This window comes from Lonchura striata, chromosome 24 (assembly GCF_050655825.1).
Source record: "Lonchura striata isolate lonStrDom1 chromosome 24, ASM5065582v1, whole genome shotgun sequence".
Taxonomy (NCBI): domain Eukaryota; kingdom Metazoa; phylum Chordata; class Aves; order Passeriformes; family Estrildidae; genus Lonchura; species Lonchura striata.
Window position 1 is genome coordinate 9,998,019 of NC_140726.1, and position 27,797 is coordinate 10,025,815.

General features: G+C 48.7%; 3 protein-coding genes across 12 annotated transcripts; 1 reads left to right on the plus strand and 2 right to left on the minus strand.

Annotated features, from left to right (window-relative positions):
- H2AX (H2A.X variant histone) lies at positions 1-692 on the minus strand. The gene has a single exon (XM_021530133.4). The coding sequence runs from the start codon at positions 690-692 to the stop codon at positions 291-293; it is 402 nt and encodes a 133-aa protein (XP_021385808.1). The 3' UTR covers positions 1-290.
- On the plus strand, positions 231-27,792 carry C2CD2L (C2CD2 like). 9 transcript variants are annotated; one of them, XM_085560379.1, is made up of 16 exons: positions 231-1,113; positions 1,431-1,681; positions 2,201-7,973; positions 11,403-11,498; positions 11,869-11,988; positions 13,899-14,009; positions 14,841-14,957; positions 15,578-15,695; positions 15,867-15,990; positions 16,527-16,591; positions 17,179-17,306; positions 17,608-17,779; positions 19,162-19,263; positions 19,814-19,947; positions 20,448-20,730; positions 22,146-27,792. In XM_085560379.1, the coding sequence occupies exons 4-16, from the start codon at positions 11,496-11,498 to the stop codon at positions 22,364-22,366; spliced, it is 1,698 nt and encodes a 565-aa protein (XP_085416505.1). In that variant the 5' UTR covers positions 231-1,113; positions 1,431-1,681; positions 2,201-7,973; positions 11,403-11,495; the 3' UTR covers positions 22,367-27,792. The 9 variants fall into 9 exon arrangements, with proteins under 9 accessions (XP_085416505.1, XP_085416509.1, XP_021385758.3 ...); XM_085560383.1 differs by having other exon boundaries at positions 231-806; XM_085560382.1 differs by having other exon boundaries at positions 1,015-1,340.
- On the minus strand, positions 3,106-8,233 carry DPAGT1 (dolichyl-phosphate N-acetylglucosaminephosphotransferase 1). 2 transcript variants are annotated; one of them, XM_085560384.1, is made up of 10 exons: positions 8,044-8,233; positions 7,846-7,966; positions 7,547-7,760; positions 6,883-7,029; positions 6,666-6,750; positions 6,012-6,200; positions 5,787-5,888; positions 5,316-5,403; positions 4,817-4,972; positions 3,106-3,663 (listed from the first exon to the last, which is right to left on the minus strand). In XM_085560384.1, the coding sequence occupies exons 1-10, from the start codon at positions 8,196-8,198 to the stop codon at positions 3,598-3,600; spliced, it is 1,323 nt and encodes a 440-aa protein (XP_085416510.1). In that variant the 5' UTR covers positions 8,199-8,233; the 3' UTR covers positions 3,106-3,597. The 2 variants fall into 2 exon arrangements, with proteins under 2 accessions (XP_085416510.1, XP_021385759.1); XM_021530084.4 differs by lacking the exon at positions 5,787-5,888.
- Positions 27,793-27,797: the final 5 nt, after the last annotated feature.

The following is a 27,797-nucleotide window of genomic DNA, read 5'->3' on the forward strand; positions in this document are numbered from 1 at the left end:
CTGTTTTGTAAATAAAGTTTTATTTTCCAGACAACGTCCACTGCATGTCCCAGAGGTAGGTAGGAATGAAAATAACGGCTCCTTACTGAGCAGCTCTCAGGCTCAGTGTCTTGACTGACCCCGGGCCGGTTACTGCCCGCTCCCCCCGGCCCAGCTCCCCGCAGCCGCGGCCGGCCACGCCTCTCGCGCCCTGCCCTCCTCCCGCCTCCTCCGCGGATCGCAGCTCTCCCAGTGAGCAATGAGGTGGCCCTGAAAAGGGCCTTTGAATTGTGCCGGGAGGGCCGGCCGGCCTAGTACTCTTGCGACTGCTGCCGGCTGCCCTTCTTGCTGGTCTTCTTGGGCAGCAGCACAGCCTGGATGTTGGGCAGGACGCCGCCCTGCGCGATGGTAACGCCGCCTAACAGCTTGTTGAGCTCCTCGTCGTTGCGCACCGCCAGCTGCAGGTGACGGGGGATGATGCGCGTCTTCTTGTTGTCGCGAGCCGCGTTGCCCGCCAGCTCCAGGATCTCGGCGGTCAGGTACTCGAGCACGGCCGCCAGGTACACGGGCGCACCCGCCCCCACCCGCTCTGCGTAGTGCCCGCGCCGCAGCAGTCGGTGGACGCGCCCTACCGGGAACTGCAGCCCGGCCCGGGACGAGCGAGACTTGGCCTTAGCGCGGCCCTTGCCGCCGCTCTTGCCACGGCCGGACATGGCGCTCGCCGCGCTGCTGAACCGATGCGCCCGGGAGGCCGCGGCCGGGATTTTTATAACCTCCCGCCAAGTAGGGGCCAGCTCATTGGACAGCGCCGCCGCCCCTAGCTATTGGTGCGTTTGCCGGAAGAAGCTTTTTGCTGACTGGTCGCTTCTGTGATACCAACGCGCTTGCTCTGAATGTGTTGGCCGCGTGGTCCGGCCAATCAGCAAGCGAGGCGCCAAATTTAAACCACGCCGAGCGATCGCTGGGGCTCTGCCGCCGGCCCTCAGCGAGCATGCGCGCTGCCGCCGGTCCCTCCGCGCCTCTCGTGCCGCCCTCAGGGCGCACCGTGCTTTATGAGGGCTGGGGACAGTCCCTGCGCCTGGCTTCCACCCAGGGCGAGGTAGAGGGGCTCCCGGGATGCCTACAGACTGAAAGGTATCCCTGTCTGTTGGGCATTTACCTTAGGGTGGCACATGGGGGGAAGAACAGTTAGGGATATGAAAAAACCTACCATGAGATCCTTTTGTCAATGTGTGAGATACATCATGGGTTTATAATACAGGTATATTAAGAGAAGCACCAAAGGAGAGTGAAGAGTCAAAGTGGACGAGGAGAAAAAAACCCATGGGAACACTGAAGGAAAAATAAAAGTGAAGAAAGTGGTAATGTTTTAAAATGTTGCTGATCAGTAAGAATTATCTCTGCAGTCTGTGCTGTCTTAATTAACCCAACTTGTATGTTTTTTCCCCCAGAGTGAGCAGACTGTCTATGCTGTGTGCCTCTGGAGGTCCAGTTGCCAGCAACTAGGATTAGGACACAAATCAGAGCAGCCAGTGTCGTTCCAGAAAATGGGAAGACTTCAGCACATGCAGGAAGGGCCCAGGGCTAGGTGGAATGCAAGTGTGAGTCATCCCTAGCGAAGGAGCAAGACCTAGACAGCAAGTAGGATAATGGGCTTTGGAGCCCAGGACCAGATACGGGAGCAGCAGGATGCTTACTGGAGGTAAGCCAGCTTTCTGAGGAAAATGGAGTGGCTGTCCTAGAAGTACCTATTGGAAGGCCACATTCCTAGGTCAGCTAGCAGAGAGATTTCTCTGTTCATATGCCTTGATACCAGGAAATCTAGCAGCTGGTTACTGGACAGACTGTTTAAGGCCAGGAACTGAATGATTTTGTTATGAACAAAACAGCCTGGCTGGGACACTTGGCTCGAACTAAGTACTGACATTGAAATGTTAATTACCCAATTGCTCCTGGGAATCACCTACACCCCCACCCAAACTAGGACTGGGATGCAGAAGAATCCAGTGGAATCATGGGAGGGGGTTTTGGGGATGAAAAACACCCCTAAATGTAAAAGAGGGGCACAGTGGAGGGGGCTGGATGGGTGTGCTGGTTGGGGAAAAGGGAAGCCCATCCCTAGTCTGTGTTTGACCTGTCACCATGACCTGCTGAGGACCAGATTGGACTGGGCTGTGGGAAGCAGGCACAAGGAATCAGACACTTTACCTGGTGTTACCAGGAGGGCAGGAGGGGGATAGCTGCTGCTGGACCTTAGCAGCAGGCTCTGCACATCCCCCCAGCCTTCGGAGGAAAGGAGAGAGGATGGTCTGCTGGGACTTCAGATACAGACTGGACACCTCTGCACCTCCGGCTACCAGCGTGCCACTCCAGGGACAGACTCTGCAGCCTTCTCACCCTTCGGCTACCGGAAGAAGCTACACCACCCCTGTGCCGAGCTGACTTTTTAATAGAGCTGAACACTAATAAAGGCATGGACCCTGTTCATTTCAATTTCATGATGTCTATGTGGATGTGGTGATGAATACACTGTACTAGTAGACTTACAAACTGATCTGCTGGAGGGAAGGAAGAGGCTTCAGCCACTTGTACCATTCATACTTGAGTGCTGTGTGTTTTCTGTGTTGATCAGTGCTGCTGGACACAGGCATTTTTGCCTTCTGGTAATGCATTCCAAGCCTTGTTACTAGCCGAACTTGGGTGTTGGGAGGTGCAAAGACTATAATCTGGTACCCCAATGGCTGTTCTATGTTTTTTCTGTAGCAATTCTGTGTTCAACTGGTGCTAAATACTGCTCTATAAGTAGCTATTTGTAATCGAGGAAAAGGGATTGGCAGTTAGCCAATCAGGGCCTTAGTTCTACATTAATAAAGGATCTATTGATTCCCTCTTAAGACAAGGATGTGGTGATCCTCACTCTGCTAGCATGTCCTCTTCCAGGGAGGAAGGCAGACTATAAAGGTATTCAGAATTAAAACCTCATCAGCAGGAACATTTCCAGTAGCCATAAAAAATAGGGAGTCCACTGCAGAAATGATCAACTGCCTAAGAGGGTAGAAAGCTACAGATGGATATAACCTAGTTTCACTGCCTGTCAATATTGTCGAGGCAAAGCACTGCAGGGGAAAGGGTACCATGAATTATTTTATTCTTGGAGCACTCTGAGCTTTGAGTATGGGTTATAACATGTCATTCTATGTCCATGGACCAAAAACAGGATTGAGAAGCCAGGAACGGAGTCTGGTTTCCTTATTTTCCTCACAGAAATTAAAGTTGCTGTTTTCTCTCTTGGTGAACAGTAATGACTTTGCTAGATGTATAGAGATTCCATCTTTCCCACTTTCCCTAAGTGCTGTCATTTGGTTCCCCTCTAAAATGTATTCTTAATAACACCGATGTCCAAGTAGCAGTGAATCTTTTCTACCACAGAATTGGACAAAAGCCTTTGGTGCACAAAGAACATCCTGGTTCAAAACTAGCCCATGCAAAGCAGTTGCTTGCATTTTGACAGGTATTCTGAGGATCCCAGAAGGCAGGAGCAACATCAGTTGAATCATTTGGTCAAGCAACTGGAGGAGATGGCAGGTAGAACTCTTTCCCTTGCTCCCGACAGTCCAGTCAGACATCATAAAACAAGCGCACTAGTTGGTACCGGATTGAAAATGCAATCGTGCTGCCAAGGACCTAGGTAAAAATCAGACACATAACAGAAACATTATACTGTCAAATGGTTTACAGGCTGTCAGATTCCTCTTTTCCAAATGGATTTGCTAAACTTTCCAGTATGCCTTGTTTCATAAAAGAGCAACTAAAAGGCTACTTCTTTTAGGTATAGGAAGATAAATGGCAGGCCAACCAAAGACATTGTTTCTTTCTCTGATGATTTTAGATATCAGTGGGAGATTTCTCCATGTTCCTGCACACAATCACATTCTAAGAACACGTGGATGAGATAAAAGTTGGAGTAACTCCTTCTCCCTTAAGGAGCCTATATTGTAACATAAACCCCGTGGTTTGTATTAAAAAATACCTTATGTCAAAGCTGAAATTCAGCATCCTTACTATAAGGTGCTGTCTGGACTTCTCTGCTGTGACTGGGTAAGTGCTATGTACTTCCTGTCTTCTCCCATCCCCGATGTCATCTGCCTGAGCCCTCAACAGGCTTTCATTGCAAGTTTTTCCTCTCAAATCAGAAATTGCCTGTCTCTTTCCTAGTAAGAATACCTTATCCTAAATCTGAAGATGAAAAGAAGGATTTTATTGCGGGCAGTTAATCAATGCAGGCCTTTCCAAAAAGTGATGTTTTTACTACACTATGCTCAAAAATTCACATGCTGAATAGAGGCAGTGGCAAGATCTGTGAAGCATATCCTTATGCTCCAAGTGGCTTCCAAATGCTCCCACATGCCCCTCAGACTGAGAAACTGCTGAGCCGTGTGCCATGCTTACAGAAGCCCACTTGCTGGTGACAACTCTGAGACTGTTACTTGGTATTACTGAAAAACAGGACATATCAAAAGGCTGTCTTGAGCAAGAGTGACAAGGCACTCTGCTGTGCTCATGTTTTCCTTGGAATCAATTACTCGTGCTTTGGGAATCTTCTTAAGCTAACCTCCTGACTTTTTTTTATAAGCTCTCAGTGAACAGGGAGCTGTGTGTGGATTTCTTTTCTCCTTGAGGTATGTAAGCCTCTCATTCTCCCCTCAAGCTCCACAGCTCAACTGCACCTTGTGTGAAGAGCACAGTATTTTACTTTCCCCTTAAAACTCTTGAGACTGACTTGGATCTGTTTCTACTGCAGAGTAGATCTTTCTACTGTAGGAACCCTTTGTCTGACCTGAATGAGTAGCAACAGGAGAGTGAGATTTCGCTCGTGGGTGGGTCCGATCAGCTTTATGACAAAATTAATAAGTGTCATATTACTGCATTCGGTGTATTCGCCATCTTCATCTGTTCCACTCCTCACATCCACTATGTGCAAGATCTTGACTACCTGAGGAAAGAAGTATTGCATGCTATTTCACCAGGTATTTTTGGTGTTCACTGGCTAGTCTTGCTCAAGAGCCCTTTTGCTGCACCAGCCCTGAAATCTTGGTTGTGCTCTAACTGAAAAGACAGGACAGACATATGATGGTCCTGGGGCACTTCTATGTGTGGTTATTCTGAAAGACTGATTTTTAACAAAACTGAGTGACTATGAGAGATGGTAAGAGACTTTCTTCTAGATGTGAACCAGGCAGTAACTACTGAACCCAGAAGTTCTGCATTTTCTCCCGCCCTGTTTCTCTTGCAGTTGATGACTGCCTCAAAATGCATCTGTAATTTCCACAAATTACCTTCAGAATGTTTGTTCCCAGGACAGAGAGGTTCTTAGTTTTGAATTTGGAGTAGCTCATCTCCAACTTCCCTGTACTAGGATTAAGCCTAAAAGAAACATTTAAAATTTAGTCCAGATGCAACAAGGAGATGAGAGATCACTTTGTAAGCAGACTTAGACCCATAGCTGAGAAAGAAACCCAGTGGTGGAAAAAACAGGAATAACCTTAATGCACTTAAAAACAGCTGCTGGTATCTAGCCCCTCAAGTAGGGCAAAGAAGACTCCTTCCCATTGCACCTCCAATATATGTTTTGTAGTTTAAAGAATAAAACAGAAGAATCTAATATCTGCAGATAGAACTGCTGATGTGGCATAGTGCTACAGAATGCTTGCTACTATGAAATCTTAGCAGATCCCATTGCCGCAGCATTAAAAGCAGCCAGTGTCAATTTCTCTTGATCTTGTAGCTTAGAATCATCATGGTCTAACCTTGTTAAAAATGATCTGAGGGGTGGGCTGGTCAGAAATGTGCACTTCCTTGAGAAACCTCTACTGCATGATCTGACTGTAGCTGGCAGAGTGAGCTGCTGTCTTTTAAAGAGAAAACATACTTTGATGGCTTTTAAAAAGAGCACCTTCCACCACCTTTCTCAGCCGGTGTTGGAGGTAAAAGACACAACCTGTAGTACCACTATAGGTCACTTGGTACATTACCTCGGTAACCGGTGACGGGGACACGGAATGATGTGGAAGAGTTGAGGCAATGAGTAGAGGAAATTGAGTACTTGCGGGATGAAAAAAAGCAGCATTGTTTTGCTGAAGTGTCCCAAGATCCCCACCACAGCAAAGGTCATGCCAGCAAAGTAGCAGAAGGTATCCCCAACAAACACTCGAGATGGGTACCTGCAATCCATGGAGCAGAAAATCAAAGGTCTGACATGACTGCTATTGCCACAAAAATGACCATTTATAACTACTGAAAGTATGCCCACATTGCAGGTCAGGGGCCCATGGAGATCTGCAGCAGATCTACACAGTAAAAACAATTGTAGGTATTTATGCTAAGAATTGCAGGACTGGGACCCACCACTTGACTTGCAGAGCACTTTGTATGAAAAGACAGGCAGTGAGGCACAGAAGAGTGTATTATGCGTGTTTGGGTGAGCTGGTGTGACTGTAATTGTTTTAATACAAAGAAAAGCTACTACTCCATCCATGCTTTGTGGTGTTGGTTTTGGCAAGAAGCCCCTCTCTCTATACTCCAGTGTTCCACACCTACACGTGGTTAAGTGGTTTTGTTGGTTCAAAAAGGGAGAAACTAGAGGGAAAGGATGCTTTCAAACAAATTCTGAATGTCTATCCTCTTACCAGTTGTGGTAAAATAGGCCCAGCGTGGTAAAAAAAAAGGGAATCATAAAGTAGAGAGAAAAAATATGGTCATCTCGATAATCCCCTATGGAAAAAAGAAAAACATGTGTTTGTGGTAAGACAAGACTGGTTCATTTTTAGTAATACCAGCTATTGAAATCTAGAATTCAATCTCCCTTTGCTTTTTGTGCCCACAAATGTTTTTTATTTTCCTTACCGTTTAGCTCTACAATATTGAATATGATAATGGAAGCAGCTATCACCAGCGACTGTCCTGCTTCAATTCCATTAATTCCAGCAAGAATGTTGATGGCATTAGTGCAGAACACTGCTAGCATACCCATGTACACGTAGTAGAGGATACCTGCAGATCAGAGGGAGCCAAAGGCTTCAGTATTTGGAGGCAAAGCAGGCCCTAGACCAATTCACTGAAGCTCTCACTTCTTGCTTTATACAACAACCTAACAATCTCAGTGAGTTTTGATAGTGGTAGCTTACAGATAAGGTTGCTTACTCTCTTTTGAGCTGGCTGTCATGTCTACATGAACTGTGGCAAACTGCTGTGACGCTGGTGGTGGCCAGCTGTACTGCTGTTTCTGTCTTTCTAACATCCTGGTGTTATCAGCCATGTGCTGTATGCCCCAGTACTCACCTGTATTGCCAGGATCGTGAGAAAATGATCGGTGTCTGTCTATGTGCAGCTGAACGTGTGCCGGGTTTCCAGATGTTCTTTCCAGCTAAATGTTTAGTGGGTCGAGTGCCACTCTCTTACTGGTTACTTAAGCAAATCCTTAGTCCTCTGCAGCATGAAGTGCTTCATCTGGTCCCTTCCACTGACTGTTTGCCACGTGGATGACAGGTTCTAGTGATTCATAACTTACCCAGATTCAAGTGCATGCCCAGCAGCACCCGGAAGGGCTTAGGCACCACAATGGTCGTGTTCCCAAAGTTGGTGAAGTAAACCATGAGCAGTGGGAGGGAAGCCATGGTAGGAAGAAGCAACTTGTGGCGCCAGCGCAGGTCCAGAACATCATCTGCAAAGCCTAGGAAAACCATGCAGCAGATGGCAAGGAGCGAACCGATGAGCTCCACGAACTGCAGGACAGAGAACAGGACCCCGGTCACCGGTGGCCACTCCCTGCCCCTGCCTGCCACACTGCAGCATTTAGACGAGCCTCACCTCGTCGTGAGGAAACGCCACACACTGCTCCTCCACAAAACATCTCAGGAAGGGCACGGGGATGAAGCAGAAGAGGATGATCAGGAACACGGCACCGCTGATCACGCCCTGTGCTTCGGGGCTGGAAGGTAGAGCGGGGGGAGTCAGCCGTGCCTGGGCCGGCCCCGCGGGGCAGTTCCGCGGGGCAGCGCTACTCACACGGGCCTCCTTGAGGTCTTGTTGAGGTCGTGGCCGAAGAGCCGCGCGGCGAGGAAGTGGTCCTTGAAGGCCGGGATCAGCGTGAGCGTGGCCGCGAAGCCCAGCAGCGACCCGCCGAGGTTGATAAGGAGCGGCACGGCGGGCCAGGCCGCCATGGCCGCGGCGGGAGCTGCCCTTGCCAAGGGCGCGCAGCGAGGCCGCGCGGGGGCGCTGCCCTCCGCCTTCCCGGTCGGGCGCTACGCGGGCGGCGCTGGATGCGCGAGGCCCTCGCGGCCTGGCGGCGGCGGGGGCGCCATCTTTGGCCCTGGCATGAACTTCCTGCCGGCACGGGGCTCTGCTCGCACGACGGCCGGGATCCGTAGCGGTTTCAGCCGCGCTGAGGCCGTGTGGAGGAGCCTGTCCCCGGTGCTAAGGTTCGCGGTGTTTCTCCTCCTCCGCGGGGTTCCTCCGAAACTGCGCCGGGAGCAGCACTCACCCGGGGACGGCCCAGCCACGGACTCCGCCCCGCAATGCCCGCAACAGCCATGGCCACCTTGCACACCCCCCCCCCCCCCTCCGGTTCACGGTACGTAACTTCCTGCCATGCGGGCAGCGGGTGAGCCCCCTCCCCTGCGGAGCGCGGGTGCCGGGAGCGCGGCGGCGCTGAACGAGCGGCGGCGCCGCCGCTCCCGGCCGGAGCCCCCTTCTGCCCGGGGCTGGGGAGCCGCCTGCGGGCTGGCCCCGGCCCGCGCAGTCACCGCCGGGGCGGCGAGCCGTGTTACCGGGGTGCAGAATGCGCGAGAGCGGAAAAGTGAGAGGCCGTCGGTTTCGTTTCCCCACGTGTTTCCTCAGATGTCGGGAAAATTCAGTAAAATACCTTATTGGGAATTGTTTGCTGTCAGGGAATCTGTAACTGCTGTTGGGTCCTCGGTGCATTTTTGGGGGGTGGGGAGGGGAAGGCAGGATAGGCTCAATGTCCATTCACTGTTCTGTTCATTCAGATGTGAGTCGATGAGCAGAAGGGGAGACGCAGCAGAAAGTCCCATAGCAGCAACAAGAACTTTTGCGTGCCCTGCCACCTGTATGGCAACCTGAAACGATTTCTGATGGCTTTATCTGATTTTTCCGTTGGCTTTATGGCCACCTAAGGAGCTGCTGCTGAGTTGAGAGGCCACTTTTGCTCTGGTGTCTGTTGCACATATGCAAAAGTGATTTTGTAAACTTTAAATCAACTTTGAGGCGGACACTTGGTCCTGCCGGGGAGAAAAGCACAGCACAGAGGCGCAGGGGAGCATGTGTGGCCAGAGGCCGCTGCTACTTTGGGTCGTGACTGTCGGGAGATGATCAAAACTCGTGTTACTTGCCCTCCACGATGAGAGTGGCACAATCGGGAGCAGACGAACGGAAAGGTTCCGCCTTGCTGCTGTGTCCTGCGTGCCTGTGGGAACATAGTAGTGACTCTCAGCAGAAAAGAACGAGACGTGAAGGACAAAAGCGTCGTTAATCGAAGCTCGGAAAGCCGGTGGGGACCTGAGCTTTCGGATCGCTGCTGTGCTGCGACCTCAGTCCCCTAGAAGACAAGGCTCGCGTCAGCAGCCGGAGGTTTCCTGGCGGTTCAGAGCGGGTGCCACAGCCCGCCCGCAGGCGCGGGGCGGAGCGGCGGGCGGGGGCAGCGCCGCGCCGGAAGGGAAGCGGCGGCGGCGGGTGCGCGTGCGGGGCTGCGGCGGGGCCACGTGCGCCCGGTGCCGCGCGCGGGGCAGCGCCGCGGCTCGCCCGCCATGCCCGCCGCGCCGCCGTGAGCGCCGCGCTCTGTGTCATGGGGCCGGACCTGGGCTGGGCCGCGCTAGTGCTGCTCTTCGCCGCCTCGCTGCTCACCGTGGCGGCCTGGCTGCTGCAGTATTGGCGGTCCACGGCCCTGCGAGCGCTACGGCGCCGGGGAGCGGCGGGGGAGGAGGCCGGGGCCCGGGCGCTGCTGGCGGCCCTTCTCGCCCTCAGGTCCCTACGGGAGCAGTGGCAGCGAGCTTGGGTGCGAGCTCTCAACAGCCAGGCGCGCCGGCACGGGGTACGGCAGGGCACGAGCCGGGGGGCGCGGGGAGCGGCGGCGAGGGGAGGCGGGCGACCCGCCTGCTCTTTGTTGGCGGCCCTTCTCCGCATGGCGCTCCGGCCGGAGGAGCGGTTCGGCGCCTTGCGGACGGCTCCGCTCGGCCTGCGGGGGAGCATGCTGCGGTGTGCGAGCGCGGAAAGGGCGCCGTGGGTAACCGTGCGTCGTTTAACGCGGGTTGAGGCGATAGTGAAGTCACTCTGATGTTTCCACAGCAATCTCTCCGAAATTTTCTGGTATTTGTTTTCTTTAATCTCCCAGTATTACCATCTGTAGCTTTGAAGTTCACAAAGGAGAGTATGACTTGATAATTCCATATGGAAATAATTGCATTATAGTTTGTGTTGCCTGCAAGGCAGGGACTTAATGCCCACAGAAACTGTGGTCCAAAGCAGTCCAAAGTCTATGGTCTATTGCAATCTTCTTTTTTTCTGTCGCGTGAGTGGGAAGGGGTGTCCTTTCTGTTAAGTTGTATAGGGAAATCAAGAGCCAGAAAAGATTAGCAGGAAGCTGACATATTTGAAGAAAAAGCAGTTAAAGTCTTGAAGAACATGATGCAGACTTGAGTTTGAGTTTTCCAGCAAGACAGGAAAAGTATCTCAGTTTTTGACAAAGTGACAAATTCTAGGCTGGATTCAGTGTGAAGTGCCTTCCCCCACTGGACTTAGTGCTCCCCCACTTCCCCTGTAGAAACTCGCCCTCAGCTTCCTTGCCTCTCTTATCACAATGCAATAGTCATCATGTCAAGGTGTCACCAGTTTCCATATGTGGTATGCCATCTTGAATTACTAAGACTATCACAAAATAACCCCTGAATTCCAGAAGTTAGGACTCCTGTAAAGGGAAGGTTAGCCAGTGGCTGAATTGGCATGGAGGCCCCTGGAAGGCCACACTTCAGTTTCTGCTGCAGCTGCTCCTTGTTTGGAAGCATGTCTGCTCAGAAAACGGCATTGCCTCAGTGAGTTGCTGGGTCTAAAAGCTGTTCTCTGAAGCGGGGTCTGGGAGTTTTCTGGAGGACGTTGTCGTATGTGAGATTCTGGATGAGATTTGGACTTTTCTGGAGGTGCTTATATCCGTGAATTCAAGCTTTAACTGGACACCTTGTTTCTCTGTATAAACAGGCTGAGGTGGGTAGAATGAAAGTGTGCGATAGTTCTTAGTGCTGACTGGATTTGTGAAAACAGTCTGGAGTGTTTCTGGAATCCCACATCATTCATCCTCCTTGGAATTAACGGGGTGGCTCTAACTACTGGGAACTAACAGAGTTTCTTCTTTGCAGAGTTCAGTGCAGATCACATTTGAAGAGGGTCCTCAGTTACCACAAGCTGCAAATATAAGTTGTGTGACATGCAAGGGACAGTCGGACCACAGCATGGTAAGGCTTTGCTGTTCTGAACTGTACAGTTTGGTGCGATGGTGTGTTCTACAGAGACGCTGAGGCCTTTCTGATGGAGATGGTGGAACCAGGGAGGCTTTGGGTGAGGTCTCTTCGGAGGAGTTTGGAGGCCTGTCTGCTGTTTGGAGGCTCTGGAACTGTGCACTGGTGAGGTCTGTGAGGGAGGATGTGTTGGTGGAGCTGGGGTGTATGAAGGCTGAACCCAAATATCAGGGTTCTACTGTGGAGAGCAGAAAAGAGCTCTTGTCACAGCACAGGGTCTGAAGTGGCAGGTTTGCAGAGTGGAACTTGGTGAGAATAACACAGCTGCCTCATGCCAGGATATAAACTCATCTCCTTTTCTTTTTAGGTGCTGTGCTGCCATCTGTCAGCTGAAGCTGTGAAATTCCCTGTCTCTGTTGCTCAGCAATCACCAGTTGCTGTTTCTGTGGACACGTATCATGTCACTTTGGCTGTGCTGCAGGCTCAGGTAAGGATTGCAAGAAGTTAAACATCGACCTTACTCCTCCATCTAGTCCCACACTGACCAAAGAAGGAGGACCTAATTCAGTGCAAACAAAGGCCTGGTTGGGCTAGAAAAAGCAGTGTGCTGTCACTAACATTTGGTGAGGTAGCAAATATTCCCCATCTGCATGCTGAGTCTTGTTTTCTGAGTCTTCATCTGTAGATTTTGGCTATGAAACATAGCTGTAAGAAATTCCAGAGACTTTTGAGACATGGCAGCATTCTATACACTACTTTCAAGTGGGTATTTTAGAAGTGAGAAGTTCAGAGAATTCATTCCCTCATGGCATTTTTGGAAGGGGGAAGGTATGTCCTATGGATATGTAAAAATATGGTGTCCTGGTAGTGGGTGAGAAAAATATATGGTGAGGAGTAGTTTGCTTGTCAGTTCCCCTCATTACGTTCACAAGAGCATGATGCAGCTTTTTCTGTTTGTTGGACATTGGAGATGCTTATTCCAGTAAAGAAGCTCTGAAATCACAATGGGTCGTAACTCCATAGTTACTTTCTGGCTGGATTTGATTCTTTTGAATGCAGTTTTGTAGTTTTGTTTCCATCATGATGAAGGACATGATGCTGGAGATGGTATCTTGCTTGGAGGCAGTGTGTTCATATGTGCACCAAAAAAAAAAAAATTAAATTAAAAAAAAAAAAATAGACACGGCAAAATTAGAAGTAACTCAGTGGTAGCAGAAGCCAATCCCATGCTGTTGCAGACAGTTTGAAGCTTGTTCTGGAACCCTTTTGCTCTTAGAAACTTTATTACAATTTTCAGCCTACTTTTATCAGGTCATTCCGGTTTGATTTTGTACCTCTTTTCTGTGGTCATCTCCTCCAGAGCTCCAGAGAGCTCTTCTCTCTTTAGCATGTAGTGTGCCTGCTGCCAGTCTGGTTATGGGCAGCAACGGCAGTTGCTTTTCATTTCTGAAAGGTCCTGTTTTTCACATCTCATCCAATTGCTCCCCTACTCACTGGCGTTTCTAGGTCTCCTTGTCTTCACCTGGTGAAGTTTTGGGTTGATTGTTTGTAAGTAGCTGCATGTAGTATTCTAATTGAGGTCTTGCTGCTGCTGCTTTATGAAATGCAGGTTAGATTACCACATGCCTACCTGTGTTTTGGAATACTTCAAGTACTGTGCTCCCAACTGTGCCTGTCTATTCTGCGCACCTCTTGTTGGTTACTTACATGGACACTGTGTCTCATATCTGTTGCTTTTGTCCAATGACCTTCTCTGTTGCCAGTAAATGTCAACCTGGCAATTGAGAAGTATATTGAATTTCATTGCCTAGTTTTTACTAGAGCACTCAGGTCAGTTCCGTTCCATTCCTGTGTGGTTCTGTCTCTGCCTGTCACATTAACGATGCTTTTATGAGTACATGGGTGTGCAACTTTTTAACTTCAGCTAAACTACAGGACGGTGTATAGTTCGTTTTGTTGTTGTAGACTGTTGGGGATCTAGGTAGGTCTTTAACCCTAGGGTCATCTCCTAGAGATGCATTGTTAACTTATAAATGGTTGTGCTTGCATTTGGCAATGTCTAAGTGATGTAACTCAGTAAATATCCTATGTATTGGTGCCCAGTTGGCCACTTTTGGATTGTACTCTCCAGGCTTTTTCTTTAGTAAAAGAAAAAATGGATCATTTTTCCCTCTGGTGGTGCCTGGGGCATCCAACCGCAGTGAGGAAGCCAGATCTTGCTATGGAACTTCTGCAGCTGCTTTATTCTGTAGTCCTGGGAGCACTTGCATTTTTATGTTCTGTTTTTTACCATTGTGCTGATGTGAGGGCCTTTCAATTGCTGAATTTGGAATGGGGCAAAAATCACCTGATGTAAGCAGAAACTGTTTCCGACTGTGGATATTCGTTCTGGGCCAGGTGGAGATCCACTTGGAGGAGATACAGAATGAGGGTCTCCTGGTGTCATGGACATTCAAAGACAGACCAGACTTGGACCTTTTTGTTCTTCCACGACTTGGGCTTCCTGAGGTGAGTGACTAACAATGGTAGGCTGACTGTGAGGGGAGGAAGGAGCAGAAACAGCTAGAAGGAAGGCTGCTGCGGAGGAGAAGGGTTGGCAACTCACTGCCATGGCCCTTTAGGGCAGTGGAGGGGATTCTTTCATCCTGGAATTGGTACTAGCTCAACTGTGTCAAAGCAGCATCCTCAAGAGGGCTTAAGTGGCACCAGTATCTGTTGAAGGCTTTCAGTCTATATAGGTTCCTTCTGCTGTTGTCAGAGGTAGAGCTGGGTTGCCGCTTTCTTTGTGTGGTGTTTGTTGTTGTGTTGGTTAAATTTGGTTGGTTTTTTTGGAGGGATTCATTAAGATTTAAGAGATTAATGTGGGGAATCCCTGGGTTAGCAGTTTCATAAACAGAATGTGGGTGTGCTTGCACTTCCGTGATCCAAATGGGTTGGTTGATTGGTTGTTACCTTTGTTAACTTTATCCTGAGTAGTTATAGGAATTCAGCTGTTTTCCCAAAAGAGTGGTGGCACCACCTCTTGAGGTGGTGAGCATATGACAAACTAGAAAGTCTTTATTGTCAAAATTTACACCAGATAAGCTGGTGTAAGAAGTAATAAGTGATAAGAAGTAGAGGCTTAATTTGCCTCATTTAGAAAGCTTGTGTTTGCCTGCAGCTGCTACACAGAAGCTTTAAGCTCTGAGGAGGGCAAGCATGGAATATGGGAAGAGTATTTGGGAGGTTATTACTGGGAGAATGACCGTGTGGCATATTAGAGGCTTGAGAGGCAGATGGAGCTGTAAATGTGTCTGTCTTTTTATGACGTTCTTGCATTTTCTCTTGATTTATGGAGAGAAGGATGAAGGGAGAGCAGATCTGTCCACTATAAAGGATCTGATAGAGGATACCATTGTCAGCACGAAGCCGGCCATGATGGTGAATTTGCTGGCCTGTACCTCTAGAGCCAGTGTGGTAAGTCACTCTTTTTGTGTCATTCTTGTGCCTCAAACACAGGGCCCAAGACACTTCTGAGGGCTGAAGCTCAGGCAGGAATCCAAGGCTTGAGTTTTGCTTCTGGGCAACAGCCAAATCCTGGCCTGCACTGGCCTGGTCGTAGGAGTTTGGGTACTGTGACATGGTGCATAGGGATAATTAGAAATTGCTCTCAAGGGCAATTCCTTTCCAAATACTCTTTTTTCTTGAATGCTGATAGTTGGTCATGTACTTGTGGAGCTAGACTGCCTGAGGTACATCTCTCTTTTGGCAGTCACCCTTGCTCTGAACATCAAGCCTCTGTCCCAGGCAGCCTTTGCAGACATGTAATGGCCCATGTAGTTGACTGTCTGGTAGCCAGCAAGCTTGTTCTTGCCTGTCTCCTTCTCTGTCTGCCTTAAACTTCCCATCTGAAAAAACACAAGGGCCCACTGGAGGTCAATAGCCTTGGAAACCTGCAGCATCTCTTGATGGCTTTGCAGGTATTTCCCTGTGTTGATGTGGGGAGCTATTTAATGGATACAAGGACAATGTGTCTTGTTGCTGTCTGGTGGCGAGGGAACGATAAAGGTGTCGGTCTCGCTCTCGTCATTCCTCAGGTACCCAGCAATAAGGTGACTCGAGAGTCCCCGTCTGGAGTAGCAGCAGCCCCTCTGGGTTCTAAGCTGTTGCTCCGGAATCTTCGAGTGCTGAACTTGGGCTGCCAGGGGAAGGGAGGTAAGCGTGAAAACATTGCTAATCCACAGGGGCAAGTGTGCAGGTGGCGAGATTGGAGCGAGTGGATGTTTTGGGTGGGTTTGAATGGAAAAGAGGGGACGCCCCTCGTGTGTGTGATGAACCACTGCCTCTTGTTGACGAGTGCACATGTGCCCTCTGTGTCTCTTGCAGGAGTTGGGGAGATACGCTGCGTGGCAGAGCTAGACAGCCCCCCGCAGCAGAAGTGGACGAGGCCAATGATAGGTAGCAGTTTTGGTGCTGCAGGAGAGATGGAGTGGAATGACGAGTTCTTTCTGTAAGTGTCTGCTCTCCTTCTGGCTGGCACAGTGTAAGTGGACTGACACGGTCTCTGGGCATCATTACCATGGTGCAGTATGTGATGTGCATGGTGCAGAGGTGAAGTCTGCGCCACAAGGCAACGTCTGTTTATGCTGCCCCTGTGTTGGACCGCTGATTCCGACATTTGGCCCCAGCTTGCATACGTATTTCTCACTTCTCTGGACACTATGTGTTTTAACTGGGTGGCAGAAATGCTGATTGTAGGCGCAGCAGGTGCAATAGGGCTATAGCATAAACAGCCTTCCAGAGGGATTGCCCTCTCAACTTCCACTGTCACCTTACACAGTTCTGCAGGGTAGGGTACACAAACCAGAGTTCTCATTTGTGTAGTTTGGTGCTCCAGTCATGTCCTCCACGGTAGTGCATGCTACAGAAACTTTGGAGAAGGTGATGACGCATGTGGGATTTGAGGGAGGGGAGATACAGAATGAGGTTGTTTGGTCCATGGCCACTTAAGATTGCATAACACCAACCTGTCTTTGGTTTCAACAGGGAATTGGGACCTAGAAGCAAAGAACTGAAACTACAGGTACTGGGGAGCAGCAACAGAGGGGGAAGTGAGTACGAATAGTCATAAGATGGGTTTTAAGACTGGGAGGCAAAAATGCCTAAGGGACTCACTATGCTTTAAACTCATGCTGGTTCTCTGTTGGTACAACGTGTGATGACTTCTGCAAAGGATTTTTCACATTTAGCTTTATGTGAGTTTCTGTGACTCTGTGAAGTTACTCGTTCTGTTCTTCTTGCCAAAACGGTCTGGGTCTGACCTTGAATCGGGATGTTCCTGTGGCCTGCCTGTCTGCATTCTGAAGCAGGGAGAAGCATGCAGGATTTTGCCTCCTGTATTAGGAGAGCTTTGCATAAGGCTCTTAACTGTGTTTTTGTACTCAGTCGGGGACTAACTACAGCATCTATTTTTGATGGAGGCCACACAGTGGTCACATTTTTAAGGAAGTTGATTCCTAAATTGTTAAAGAGGAGCATTGCTTTCCGCTTCTCCCTCTTGAACCTGGGAGTTAGTGGAGTTGTGGTGATTTGCTGTGTTGGCCCATTGTGCTGCTTCCCAAAAGCAGGGATTACCTTGGAGATGTCTGAGGTGCTGAGGTCATGTGAAGTGTTTCATTTTTGCTCTTCCTTCATGCAGATGTGCTGCTGGCATATGCCACACTTTTGATAGATTCTTTGGGGAAGCAGCCCTCTGGGAGACAGGTCTGCTCACTGGCCCCGGGAGCTGGACAGTCACTGACACCTGAAGCTACCATTACATTGGAGGTGAGCTTGTGACCCCACAAGCTCTGCATGCATGCATGCTCTGAAGAGTTCATAATGTGAGTCTCTAGCCGGAGACATGCGTGTTTGGTCCTGAGCTTGGCACAGAGGGCTAGCAGACCCTTGTGCCATGAAGAGTTGGATGTCACCTGAGCCTCAGTCCCTGAGCCTCCCACTGTTGAACTGATACTGGACTGGGGATGGCTCCTTGGTGCCCAGAGCTGTAGCTTCTGTTGCCCAGTCATGTCTGCCTTTCCATCTGGGAAGAAGAGTGCCTTTCTGATCAGTGCTTTACTGTTTATAGCTGCTGTTCCAGGAGTCTTCTGCATCTTTGAATGCTCCACATGCCACATCTCTGCGAACCAGCATCACCCCCACTAAGAAGGTGGAGATGGACCGGACCATCATGCCTGACGGCACCATTGTGACTACTGTCACCACAATTCAGTCCCGGCCCAAGGCAGACTGCAAACTGGGTGAGGCTGCACAGCAGCAGATGTATTGCTCAGGTGGCTACTACGGCAGCACAGGCTTAGCTGCAGTATTCCCATGGCTGCTCATGAAGGCAGTAGCAAAACCATTTAACCATCACACCTGGTTATTGCAGGCTCATGCTTTACGTATTGCTTTTGGTGTGTGGGTCAGAACACAGCCATCCATGCTGTTCCCCTAGCATCTTCATGGCTGGCTGGAAACTCTTGTAGCCCTAGGGGAGAGAGTTGCAGTTCTGTGTCTGGGGGAGGTGAGGGAAGGATGAGCTTTTCAAGCGCCCTTTTGGTGGCAGGAGGTCTAATGCATATGCTGCCACATAACCTCTGTGTGATGTCAGGCTAAGTGTTTAGCCATGCTTTCTCTAGTTTCTTCACTGCTAAAGAAGTTATGCTGAACATACTGGTTGTGGAGCCAAAAGCATGTTGACCTGGCTTACTAGGGGTTGTTGCTTGTTGCGGTCTGGCATCCTGGTGCATGTGGTTCTGGATATTCCAAGAGGTGGGGCTGGGAAATGACGTGAATGAGGTATTGCTGTGTGTCTGCTTCACAGGACTGCAGCCCAGAAAGGCAACCTGGCTGAATCAAAATATATCCTGGGCTGCATCAAAAGAGGCGTGGCCAGCAGGTTGAGAGAGGTGATTCTCCCCCTCTGCTTTGCTCTTGTGAGACTCCACCTTGAGTACTGTGTCCGGCCTTGTGGTCCCCCAACACATGAAAGACATGGACCTGCTGGAGTGAGTCCAGAGGAGGACCACTAAGTTGGTCACATACCTGGAACACCTCCCTGTGAAGAAAGGCTGAGAGAGTTGGAGCTGTTTAGGCCAAGGAAGAGAAGGCTTTGGGGAGACATTACAGCAAGTGCCTTCCAGTACCTAAAAGGAAGCTTACAAGAAGGCTGAAGAGTGATTTTTTTTACAAGGGCACGTAGTTATAAGGCAAGGGGCAATGGCTCTAAGATGAAGGAGGATAGATTTATATTAGCCATTAGGAAGAAGTTTTTCCCTCTGAGGGTGCTGAGTTTCTGGCACAGGTTGCCCAGGAAAGCTGTAGCTGCCCCATCTGTGGAAGTGTTCAAGACCAGGCTGAATGGTGCTTGGAGCAACCTGGTCTAATGGCAGTCTGGTTGGAACTAAGTGGTCTTTAAGGTCCCTTCCAACCCAAACCAATCAGTGATTCTGACTTTTTCCCAGTAGGCTTCTTACTGCTTTGTTGCCACAAAGCCTTACAGACCTGCCCTGCCTTGTTGGCTCTCCGAATGCTCGCTTGGGGCTTTTTGGGGTTGTGTGTAGGAGGTACAGTATTATAGCATAGTAGTGTAAGCTTTGTCTCTATTTACTGGTACCTTGGTGTCTCTTTTGCTGTGAAGACTCACCATCAAGGTCACCTTCCAAAGTGGAAGTGACTGAAAAGAAGACAACAGTGCTCTTGGAGACCGGCTGTCCTTATGGCCACTTGCCCAGCAGTAGCCGTAAGTGCTTGGAAATTTGAGGCTCTTACTGAAGTAACTGTGTTCCTTAGCCTGTTTTAGAAAGTGGCAGTCTTGAGTGGGTTCCCTGAACTTGCTTGCATGTTCTGCTTTAGGGAATGTCCAAGTGCCTGGGTGAAGGTGGGGGCAGAAGGCTGGTGGGTAAAAGGCATTCCCCTCTGATTATCCAGTCAGTGACTGTGAGTGTTTCCTTGCTTGACAAGAACTTTCCAGGCTATCCAGACCCAAACAACTTTGGTCACCCTGCACTTGGGGCTCTGATTTTGTCTAGAACAGAGCATTGCAGCTGTTTTGACAGTTTGCTGCCAAAGCAAACTATTGGGAGTCTTTGGAAATCTTTGTTGGGGGAGGGGGTGTATTTTAGAGCTTCCTTCATTTTGTTTATTTGGACAACTCTGTCATAGACTGTGGGTGGGGAAAGTACATTCATGTGCATGTAAGTTGCCTATTGCAAGCATTGTGGTCAGCGAGTGACTTTTTGCCTCCTGCTGAAGGTTGCTTCTCCAAGCATCGGTATTTTTCTTGTGCTCAGGGGATAGCCATTTGCCCAATGGCTTGGATCCGGTGGCTGAGACGGCAATCAGGCAGCTAACTGAGACGAATAACAAGACCACCAAGAAGACACCAACAAAACGTAGTACACTGATCATCTCAGGAGTGTCCAAGGTCTCTGGTAGTTAGGAGCTTGAATTTCCAGTTTGGGAGGTTGTTTCTAGGGATGCATGTGTGAAACTAATGTGTCCTGCAGGGACTGGTGTGGGAAGGTTCCAGCATGGATGACTGGCTCATCAGAAGCCTTTTGCTGCTTCCCAGGGAGCATTAAAAGGTTCCTTGACAGTCTGCGGGGCAGCTGGCAGTGGGAATTCACAATGGGCAGCTGCAGAAAGGGATCTGGCTGCCATAACTGGTTTTGAACCTTGTGGAGAATATAAGGAGTTCTCCTTAAACTTTGCTTTGGGAGTGAGGAATGTGCAGCAGAATGCTTTGTAATTGGCCACATTCCAGTATACTTCAGCTGAAGAGAGACAATTGTCCATTGGGGTGCTGTCTAGCACGTATAATCTGAACTGGGCCACCCATATGTAGGTGTAGATGAAAGTAGGCAGATGAATGTAGTTCTTTTGATCCTGTGTTCATGTCTGTCTGCCCCTCTAACCCCCCTTCAGGTACCTATTGCTCAAGATGAAATGGCACTTTCTCTTGGTTATGCTGCATCACTGGAGGCCACAGCGTATGGGGACTCTGAGGCAGAGAGCTCAGCTGACCAGATGCACGATTTTACCAAATTGTCGCGGCCGCTGGAACCATCGCCGTTGGGTCAAAGGGACAGTCAGGAGCTGGATGAGACAACGCGATCAGACATCTCTGAAAGACCATCCGTGGAAGATGTTGAGTCTGAAACTGGCTCCACGGGAGCCCTTGAGACAAGGAGCTTAAAAGATCACAAAGGTAAGGATGAACTGTTAGGTAGGGTAGCTAACGTGAGCCCATAACATTGGCAGTACATGAGGACAAAGTGACATCCAGGTTCCCCACCCAAGCATGAGGTCTGCAGCCACCTTTCAGCATAGCAAAGAGCAGCTTCTGATGGAGCCAGGAAGAGCTCCTGGCTTGTTTTTCCACTGGAGTGACTTGAAAGACCTTCATTTGTAGGTGTCTGATTCCTGTAGCCTTTCAAGTTTCTGTGCTCTCTTAGATGGGAACCCTGTGCAGCCTGTGTATTATAGAGAACCCTTATCTCTCCCTGGTCTCCAGGTCCACAGATCAGGTGCATGTCCGTAAATAATGATTAATCCTCTGAATTTGGCCACCTGTGGTGTGGACATGGAGGCTGCCCAACAGTATGGATTGTATGGGCCTTGATTGCCCTCCTTTCTCTGTTAGTATCGATGCAGCTAGTGCCTCTAACCTGTTGTAATGTAAGATATCCACACAAACTCACTTATTTTAAATGATGGAGTGGGCTGCCCGAACCTAGCTGCTGTCCTGGCCTTTCTGCACATTTGTTAGGTGGATGGTGCACCTTGGATTTTTCTGCTACCGACTTACGTAAAGAAATGCAAATCAAAATCTTGATTACTCAGAGTGGGACAAATTTTAGGGAGTTGTACTCAAACCATATCCTAGTTGCAACTAGGTATGCTTTGAGCTGCAGAGGCCCCTTTTTTCAATGTCAGTGGGTAGAAGGGTGTGCGACCCCGATTCCCAAGAGGGCTGGCGGTTGGGGAAGAGAGGGAAAATGGAAAGCAAACCCCCTCTGTAGGAAATACTCTTGTAGTGTTATATGGCATGCAGGTTTTGGATGTGTCTTTCTGATCCATTTGAGGTTGAAAGCAATTGTCATCTCCACTTTCTCCTGCTTGTGGTAGTCATAAGGATGCGTTGGCATTATTTGCCTCCAGACTGGGCACATCATGAAAACGTGGGCAGTTGTTCCAGGCACTAGGTGACAAAGTTAATCCCTGTGCCCTTGAGACAGGCTGGTCTCAGAGGCCTTTTCCATCTTGTATGTTCCTCTCAGGGTCTTCAGGTTCAGATGATCTCACTTGTTTTCCATTCATACGAGCGTTGGTTTTCATTTGAAATGCTGCACACTTCCACTGTGAGGAGGATATTGTGTAAAAGGAAGTTTATGTAGAGGGGAGATGGGACAGAATGTTTCGTGAGGAAGTGTTTGTTGGTGTTGCAGTCTGTCACAAACTGAGACTGTGCTTTGTGTTTGGAAGCTGGGATTAGCTGACCCACTGTGCACTTCTGCTATTGAGGACAGCTGCATATCCGAGAACGGCCGAGTGTGTTACTGTCCCTGAAACTTGCCAGTGCAGGATGCTATCATGGTTACTGTCTCCTTCCTGTCTCTGCAGTTAGCTTTCTTCGAAGTGGTACCAAGCTCATCTTCCGGAGAAGGAGCAAGCAGAAGGAAGCGGGCCTGAGCCAGTCACACGATGACTTGTCCAATGTCACTGCCAACTCCACCACCAGAAAGAAAACTGGTAGCTTCTCTCACCGCCTCATCAAACGCTTCTCCTTCAAGTCTAAATCCAAATCTAAAGGTAGTGACAACACATCAGCTGGTGCGAACTGAAGGAGGGAGAAGCCCATGGAAAGATTTCTCAGAGATCGTTTTCTAGTCTCTTGTCTTCCCACTCCATGGTATCTGTGACTTGCAGTCCAGTTCTTTCCAACCTTGGCTGAGGGAAGACACCCCAGTGCTTTATGCTGTTTGGGGAGTGGAGGTAGCAAACCTGGGACTTGGGCTGTTTGGCTGCCTCGGCTTAGCCTTCTCTGCTTGTTGCACCCCACCATGCTCTCCCAGAAAATCCAGGTGGCATGCTAATCCCCCTGGGGGTTCCAGGAACTGCAGAAATGACTCTGTGTGTGTCTTCAGGTGCCTCATGGAAACGGGGCAGGTCTCTCAAGTGGCAACCTTCAGAGTTAAAATCCAGAAACTACAACTACTGGGTTAGCTACCATGCTGAGAAGTGTGGGATGTAGCCTCATTGAGCTCTTTTAGTGACAGAGGATGATGCAGTCACTGATGATCTAAACACTACTATCGCTTGTGCTCAGTGCAGAGGCTGTCACTTGAGGTGTGCTGCAGGGTGATGTGTTCCTAGGCTGTGAGCTCTCAGGAGACAGCTGTCAGAGTTGTGATCCTCCAGCTGGCTCTGTCATTGGAACAGTCTCTGGTTCAGACAGCTCTGAGGAACCCCTGTTTTCTGTGCTCTGTTGGTGAAGGAAGAAGTCTCTAAGAAGAAGGAAGTTTTAACTGCTGCATAAGTTTTTGTAGAAGCCCTCACCCTCACAAGAATGCCTGCTCAGAGTTGTTGGTTCTGCCACCCTGTGCAGCCACGTGTGACACAATGCTCCTTCCACATCTGTGTTCTTGAACAGGGAAGAGCCTGTATTGAATGCACACACCAGCTATTGTATGAGCAGATCCCTTACTCTTGGGGGTGCTTGGGGATGTTGCCAAAGGGCTGCCAGGTTGTCTCCCAGACCTGCCGAGTGTCCAGTCTCATGCTGTCATGGTTCTCGTGCCAAGGACTGGCACCGTGCTGGGGGTGGATGGCAAGGAATAAGATAAGGAATATAGTCAAGGGCAGTCTAATGGAGAGGCTGAAGGCACATGGCAAAAGAGGAAAGAGTTTACATGTTGTCACTGATGGGTTTCCTTTAGTACAGGGAATCTTTCTGGATTGTACTTGGTATTTCCTTTCTTCTTGCAAATACGGTCCCCCCTGTTCAAACAGGGTATTTCTGCAGCAGGTATTTGCAGAGAGGGAGAGAGGTGTGGGGGAAGATAAAATCCCTGTGCAGGAGGAGACAGTCCTTCTAGAGAAACAGTTGTCCAGTCTCCTGGCCCATACACATTTTATCTATAATATCCCCAGAAGTTCCCTTCAGATAGCACATAACAATGCTCTTTGGAGAAATGCTCATGCCCTGTCAACATCCCTGGTTTGAGCGAAACCTCCTGCTTTCCTGTGGGTTGTTAAGGCAGTGGGACAGAGGGGAGGAAAAACCTCACAGAAGAGCTATTTCCCAGGCCTGACTGGATTCTCTAGCTGTGCTCTTCCATCAGAGTATCTCCTGTGGTAGTGTCTGTTGACCTTCCTTGTACAGGATGCTGCCAACTGAAAAAGCAGTTCTCTTGATGGTGCAGGTAAAATGTGTTTCTTGGAAGGACAAACCCTGACTTGCTGATACTGCTGCCATGTGCCGTTTCCAAGGACCAGAACGTGTTCAGTGTGCTGCAGGAAAAGGATTTACAGGTGGCTGTTGCTTGCGAATTTGTACAGGTGGGGAAGGCCAGAGTTACCAAGGGCTGTAATTGAAAGTGCCTGTGTGTGCTAGCAAGGAGGGACTTTTGGCTCTTTTTCCTGCTCATTCCTCACATGATTGGGCATGTATGAATCTGAGAAATCATATTGGTTCAGCTGGCTGACCAGGAACCTCTACATCTGTTTTGGTCTGGGAGTCTTTGTCATCCCCAAGTTCTGTCGTGTCTTTGATCCTTCGTTTCTTTGTTCCTTGTCCGCACGGCACTGTGGCTTTGTTTGCACTTCCATGTACTACGGATGTCAGAGAACTCGCTGAGAATAATTTTCCTTGATGTGAGTAACTGGTTTGCACTACAGTGCCATTAGAATTTGGCCATCTGTAGCTTGCCTATAACAATCCAACCACTGGTTTTACATCACCTTTTGCTGGGTTGGTGCGGTGCAGTGCTGTTGCATCCGGTGTGACACACCCTTGTTCCCAAAGTCTCAGAGTTTGGTTTCAATTTGTTACTCTCTGTTGCACCATCCCCTCTATGACTTGTAGCTACAACAGTACTTTATGTTCATGTTTTGATTTTATTTATTCATTTGAAAACCATTTCAAGGTACTAAACCTTGAAGATTTGAACCCAGATAGCACCACTTCTCTGGTAGGAGACTGAAGCCTTGCACTAGAAATGCTGGTGTGAGTGGAAGAGCCTGTGGCTCTTCAGTTGTGGGTTAATAAAGGCTCTGCCGTGAGTTTCATTTGATAGTCCCGTGTTCTTTAAACTGTGAGAGCTTGAGTTGTCTTGGTGTAGAGTGGCTGGAGGTGAACATCGAGGGTCACTGTTATATAGAATCAGGGATCCGAGGCTCACGTACACAGTGAGGACTGTGAGGGCTAGGCAGTGTTGTCCTTGTCACTGTAGACTGGAGGCAGAAAAGACAAGGTTTCTGTTTGACAAACACACCTAGATTCTTGACCAGCATATTTTGGTCTGGCTTGTAGGAGGAGGTGATAGGAAAGGAAGTAAAACAGAAGCTCAAGTTACTCACTCACCTTTCTAGCTGTGTTAAATTGGCAGTTACTGTCATATGTCTGTGGCTGTCCTGTTTTATTCCTGGTTTGTTGCTCCAGGCTATGCCTGCCAGTGACTTGCAGTGGAGGTATGGTTTTTGATTTTGGACTTGTGGTGGTGGATGATGGCTGCACTGTGTTTAGCAAAGTGAGTGGTACATGGGAAGCATGCCAGTAGGGGCATATCTTCCCTTGAATTTTTAGCAGTGTTTTTTACCACTGGGAGTAAATTGTGCTGCAAAACAGTGTCTGGTTAGACAGCTTGCAAAGGAAAGGGATGTTGTCAAGTGCTGGCAGAGTGTATCCCCAAATATTAGGTCCTACATCTGCTTGTGTTTCCTAGAGGAGATGCATTTTTTGACATTTTGTTCCTTCTCAAAGTTGTACAATATAGGAGTGGTATTGTAACCTTTTATGATCTTTTGAATATTCTCTGTAAGTGCAGACTTTTTCAGGGTTGTTGTTTGAGGAGCAGAGGGATAGCAGAGCATGGATCTGCTGTGTGCATTGGAAATTTTTTAGTTCTTATACTCTCCTCATTAAATGTGTTGCTCTTTCCACTTCTTATCTTTACAAGACACTCTTTCTGGCCCAAAGAGATGTTTTCATCCCCCAGGCAGTAGGTGCTGGTTTTGTTAGTCCTGACTGTTAAAGCACGGGTGGCTCTTCCTGGCTTCTCAAAGGCATGAATAGTAATGAATTGGCCTCGTGGTGGAGGTGTGATTATTGGTGTGAGAAACAAGTTGTCTATCCTAATCTTCTCAGATGGTAAGAGAAGGTCACACAGAGTTTTGTTCTACAGAAGGTGCAAAGACAAAGTCCCTGGGAATTTGCCCCCACAAAATGGCTGCTTTAAGAAACCTCTTTTGTATTTAATCCCCACTTCTGTTTCTGGCTTTAGAACAGAAAAAATGCTATTTGAAATTTATTTTCACTGTTTAACTTTTTCCAGATACCTGTGCCCTTGCCTCGGTGCTGCTGTGGGCTCTGTGGCATTTCATAATGCTTGGGATCACAGAGCAACCCCATGAATGGCACTGGCCACCATCAAAATTTTTAAGCTTACGTGATCTGCAGTTGGCAGATTGTTGTCTCAGGGTAGGCTTGCTATTTGCACCTTGTGAAATTGGTACTTGACCAAGTATATGATGGAAGAGGAACAGCAGAGCAGTGGGCTTGAATGCATGGAGGCTTCAACCTGCATATGTGGGCCTGCTTTCCAGATGCTGTTTTGCTACTGGCTGCACAAGCAGAACAGTGACTTGTACATGAAGCCGAAGTAGGCATTGTGTTGAGATTATTTTGGGGTTTTGTTTGTTTTGGTTTGCTTGGAGGGGTTTCTGGTTTGTTGGGGGTTTCTTGTTTGTTTGTAGGTTTTGTTTGCTTTGTTCGTTAGTTTCCTATTTTGGCTGAACAGATTTACTAGAATTTACCTGTGTATTTTTACTTTTCCAAAGAAAATGGATTTACGCTCTCTGAAAGCTGTAACAATGCTTGTAAGTATATTTCTGTCTGGCTCTTCTCCCTATGTTTAGGCAAGGCTTTAGGAGTCCTGTCATCCACAGAGTCCTCAGTATTGGCCCATGAGAGATACCCTCTTGAGTCAGTGGAAAACAGACACAGGAAAAAATGAAGGGAACCTCAAAACCTCAGTGTTCTGAGGGTGCCATAGGATTTAGCATGGTGGATGTCCGAGGCCAGATGAATTGGGTGCACGGATGTGTATTTGCACGTGCTTATAATTAAGGCATACTCTGCAAATGCCTGTACTGGTAACGGTGCGAGTGACTGAGGATGACAGTGCCGACAGATGGGGCAGGAGAGTGGCTGTACCAGCTTCCGTGGCATTCATATCCATTTCTTGCACAGACTTCTGTGGGGGCAGACCTGAGCAAGCAAGTCCGATTCCTGCCCCTGCAAGCACCCTTGTGCAGCTTACGCCGTTGAGGGTGGGGCTTTAGGCAACTTGACTCAAATGGGGAAGGGCGAGGGGAGACTACCTGGGTGGGGAGCAAGTTCAGTGAAGGGGAATGTGATTAAAAGTTCTTCAAACAGGCAGGTGCTATTTTTAGACTAGAACTGGGTGTATGGGAAATGTTTTTGTAAAATATTTTAGCTTTAGCAAGCAATGCTATAGCTTCTCTTGGGTCATTGTTCGCTAAACCCACAGAGAAGTAATTTATGAGTAGCTGTGGAGATGCTTGAGTGTTTGGAGCATTGTTGTTTGTGGTCTTTTTGCATTGTTCTCTCCATCCCTCCTCCCCTACTGCAAGGTCATGGTGAGTCTCAGGGTAGAGTAACAGTCCCAGCGGTGGTCAAACTTCTGGCAAAGGTGTGCTTGTGATATTGCAGCTCCTTCTACAGGTGTGACTGCTCCACATCACCTTCCCTTGCTTTATAAGGTACTGGACCAAATACCCACACGGAATTTGAATTAACACCCCTCCTTGTATGTGCTCTTTTGTACTTTGATGCTTTCTCTTTGGGTGGATTATTTTAACCCCACATTGTTCAGGTGGGAAAGAATTGGAGCTGTGTGACTGAAAATGAAAATAAAACTACATATGACTAAATGAAGTTCTTGCACCTTTGTAAATATCGAAGAAGAATTCTATTGCTGTGTAATGGCTGAATCTGTTAATTTATTAAACCACATGAAAATCAAAACCTGA

Excerpts from the sequence above, each read along its gene's own strand:
- DPAGT1 (XM_085560384.1), bottom strand. The coding sequence starts at position 8,198 with ATGGCGGCCTGGCCCGCCGTGCCGCTCCTTATCAACCTCGGCGGGTCG. Across the intron at positions 7,030-7,546 it reads GGGCATGCACTTGAATCTGG|GTATCCTCTACTACGTGTAC; the intron begins GTAAGTTATGAA and ends TCTGATCTGCAG. Across the intron at positions 5,889-6,011 it reads CCCCGTCACCGGTTACCGAG|ACAGCAGCTCACTCTGCCAG; the intron begins GTAATGTACCAA and ends TCTCTTTAAAAG.
- H2AX (XM_021530133.4), bottom strand. The coding sequence starts at position 692 with ATGTCCGGCCGTGGCAAGAGCGGCGGCAAGGGCCGCGCTAAGGCCAAG.
- C2CD2L (XM_021530078.3), top strand. The coding sequence starts at position 9,839 with ATGGGGCCGGACCTGGGCTGGGCCGCGCTAGTGCTGCTCTTCGCCGCC. Across the intron at positions 14,958-15,577 it reads GTACCTCTAGAGCCAGTGTG|GTACCCAGCAATAAGGTGAC; the intron begins GTAAGTCACTCT and ends GTCATTCCTCAG. Across the intron at positions 20,731-22,145 it reads GAGCTTAAAAGATCACAAAG|TTAGCTTTCTTCGAAGTGGT; the intron begins GTAAGGATGAAC and ends CTGTCTCTGCAG.